The sequence below is a fragment of the Gossypium raimondii genome, chromosome 2 (genome assembly GCF_025698545.1).
Source record: "Gossypium raimondii isolate GPD5lz chromosome 2, ASM2569854v1, whole genome shotgun sequence".
NCBI lineage: Eukaryota > Viridiplantae > Streptophyta > Magnoliopsida > Malvales > Malvaceae > Gossypium > Gossypium raimondii.
Window position 1 is genome coordinate 31,614,065 of NC_068566.1, and position 3,443 is coordinate 31,617,507.

The 3,443-nt window shown below is 30.7% G+C and overlaps 1 protein-coding gene across 1 annotated transcript; it reads left to right on the forward strand.

The window, feature by feature from the left end:
- Nucleotides 1–1,003: 1,003 nt before the first annotated feature.
- LOC105788122 (transcription factor MYB1R1) lies at nt 1,004–2,223 on the forward strand. Its single transcript, XM_012614857.2, has 3 exons — nt 1,004–1,330; nt 1,426–1,637; nt 1,856–2,223. The coding sequence occupies exons 1-3, from the start codon at nt 1,048–1,050 to the stop codon at nt 2,066–2,068; spliced, it is 708 nt and encodes a 235-aa protein (XP_012470311.1). The 5' UTR covers nt 1,004–1,047; the 3' UTR covers nt 2,069–2,223.
- Nucleotides 2,224–3,443: the final 1,220 nt, after the last annotated feature.

A 3,443-nucleotide genomic window follows, 5' to 3' on the forward strand; every position in this document is an offset into this window, starting at 1 on the left:
CAAGAGCATGGTTGCAAACTAGTAAACGAAACACCTCAAGTCCCGTTATCTTTATAGAGATTTAATAAATTGACGGAGGATAAAATAATATAAATTAGTTCAACCAATTATTATACACTGCGTATTTTCCCTGCATATCAAAAAATAACTTTCACAAAGAGTGTATCATATTAAAAAATTGATTTTTTTCAATTTTATGGGATGCAACATTATTTTATCAAGAGTATAACTCTGAAGTAATGAAACAAAACTTCTTAAATCTCATTAACTTTATAGAGATTTGATAAACTAGCAGGCGATAAATAACATAAGATAGTTCAACCAATTATTATACACTGCGTACTTTTCCCGCACAGCAAAAGCAACTTCCACAACGTGGGGCCACCTCACCTTGCCGTTACGTAATATATATTCTCTAAGAGTATATTATATTAAAAAATTGATTTTATTTTCAATTTTACTAGATACAGCATTATTTATCAAGAGTGTAATTGTGAAATAGTGAAACGAAACTCCTTAAATCTCATTAATCTTATAGAGATTTGATAAACTGACAGGCAATAAATAACATAAGATAGTTCAACCAATTATTATACACTGTGTATCTTCCAGCACATCAAAAGCAACTGCCACAACGTGGTGCCACCTCACCTCGCCGTTACGTTATATATATTCTCTAAGAGTGTATCATATTAAAAAAAAACTTGAATTTTTCAGATTTGCAGGATGCAACATTATATATCAGGTATATAATTGCGAAGTAGTGAAATGAAACTCCTCAAGTCTCAGTATCCTCATAGGGATTTGATAAATTGGCTGACGATAAATTAACATAAGATAGTTCAACCAATTATTATACACTGCGTACTTTTCCCGCACAGCAAAAGCAACTTCCACAACGTGGGGCCACCTCACCTTGCCGTTACGTAATATATATTCTCTAGGGCCACTCGCTTGCATTTCTTCTTTGTTATATATCTCTATTTTCTTTTTGTCCCTCGGATTTAACGACTATAGATTCAATATCAGGAAAAAGAAAAAAAGAGAATGTTGCCTGCCATGTGCTCCTCTGCCTCTTCCTCCGTTGGTAACTCCATTGCAAATTGTGGCGAAAGAGGAGAGATCATGCTTTTTGGAGTCAGACTGGTGGTTGATTCGATAAGGAAAATTGTTAGTATGAACAATCTTTCTCAATATGAACAGCCTCGCGAATCTAATAATAACAACAAAATCGGTGACAAATATAAAGGAGACGAGTACGTCACCGCCGATTATGCCTCTGCCGACGATGTTATTCCTCATTCCACCAAGAATCGAGAGCGCAAGCGAGGTTGTTTTTTTAGATCTCTACTTTTTTTTCGATTTATTATCAAACTTGTAATTTTCTTTTATATTTTGATCTTGTTATTTTTAAATGAATTTCAGGGATACCGTGGACCGTGGAAGAGCACAAGTTATTTTTGTTAGGATTACAAAAAGTGGGGAAAGGGAATTGGAGACGGATTTCTTTATACTTCGTGAAAACTCGAACCCCAACTCAAGTGGCCAGTCATGCTCAAAAATACTTTCTCCGACAAAGCAATATCAATCGCCGCCGTCGTCGTAGATCTAGCCTCTTCGATATGACCCTCGATATGGTATTCCCTATTATATCTTTCTCATTATCCTATTTTTTTCGTTTTGTAATTTTCTAAGTGGATTTTCTAGATACGATAATTGTATTAATTTTATGAAACATTAGAATTCTGCTAAAAACATATTGAGCAAAGAAATTAGTACCATTTATTGTAGAAATATTTTCAGCCACTATTTTGATTTTTTTTAATTTTTCTATTAAATTAATCCAAATGGTTAGGTGGAAGATGAGCAAATTCAGCCACAAGAGAACATTTGTTTTCCTGATCTTAACTTGAACTTGAATTCAGTCGCCGAGGGTCCGCCGTTGAATTTAAAGTTGTCTTTACAATCTGATCAAGGGGATCCCTCATCATCATCGAGGCATTCTGCTTTTCAGGTGCTGCCAAGCTTCAGCAACGGAGATGGCACTAACGTCGTCACTGTTGCCTGAGAAATGATACATGAAAAAGAAAATGTAAAAGGTAGGAAACTGAAATTGAAACCTTTGGTTTTTGATGTAGAGACTAAAAGTAAACGAACAAAAAAACCGTCATGTCTTGTTAGTTTTGTCTTCTTGTTTTCTGTTGCTATTGCTCTTGTGCTAAATTCTTGTTCATTTGTCCGTCTTTTGCAATAGGTGCTTCAATGTCATATTAACTTTTATAACTCTCCTCAACAAAAATATTTTAGTCTTTCATTTAAGTTTTTGTCTTTTTAGCCTTTAAATTTTATTTTAAAAAATTTATTCTAAAATAGATGATAAAGTTAACTTAACTCTGTTGACATGGCATACATGTAATTGTTAGGTAGATGACATATCAACATTTAATTAATTTTTTAAATTTAAAAACACTAATTTTTAATAGTTTTAATGACTTTTAATTTTTGAAAATAATTTTTTAATTTTTTAATTTTAAAAATTAATTAAATGTTGACATATCATCTATATGATAATATATGTGTATGCAATGCCAACAAAGTTTATAAAAAAGCATTAACTTTTTCATTTATTTTGGGCTGATTTGACAAAAATGCACGTTTAAGGGTTAAAAAAGGTGAAAAAATAAATAGAGTGCTAAAATGATTTTTTTTGATAAAGTTAGAGGGCCAAATAAGTTATTATACCTTATATTTTTAGATATTATTAAAAACATTTTTATATATTATTATAGCATATTAAATGATTTTATTTTTTTTAACTATAAGGTGTGGCATAGTCATGTGGTAGTAACTCATCTCGTCCATTACTCATGTGGTTAGAGATTTAATCCCTACTCATGAGAATGGAGCACAATACGTGACTAACTATTTACCTCTTCAGAAAACTCTCGTGATAAAAAAGTTTAATCTCTACTATTGATGATGAAGACCCTGAATCTGATAAAAAAATAATATTTTCTTCACTAAATTTTTTTATTGTTTTTCTTCACTAAAATTTGTGAATTTGAATGGTGGAAGAAAGCCTTTTTAATGAATGGTAGCCATCTATACTTCTAAATTTTGATGTCTGGTTATATGGGCAGACCTTTATCTTTTGGAAAAGAGATATTTATCTCTTTCTCAGTATAAAAAGTTTTACTAGGTGGTAAAAAAAAAGAGCACGGTGAATATACCAATAAAATAATTATTAATATATTAACATTTATATAAATATTTTATGTTTAATATTATATTACTAAAAATCATGAATTTATTATGATTATATGACTTAATAAATCTTAGAAGAATCTATAATTTTATACAAAATTGTTTTTTTATTAGACTAACTTATTTTTGGTGGAGTTATGTTTGAAAGAATGGAAAAGTAATGTCGGTCAGAAAAATAT

Bases quoted from the DNA above. Each gene is read 5' to 3' on its own strand.
- LOC105788122 (XM_012614857.2), top strand. From the start codon at position 1,048: ATGTTGCCTGCCATGTGCTCCTCTGCCTCTTCCTCCGTTGGTAACTCC. The intron at 1,331-1,425 runs GTTGTTTTTTTA...AATGAATTTCAG, and splicing joins GAATCGAGAGCGCAAGCGAG to GGATACCGTGGACCGTGGAA. The intron at 1,638-1,855 runs GTATTCCCTATT...CCAAATGGTTAG, and splicing joins TCGATATGACCCTCGATATG to GTGGAAGATGAGCAAATTCA.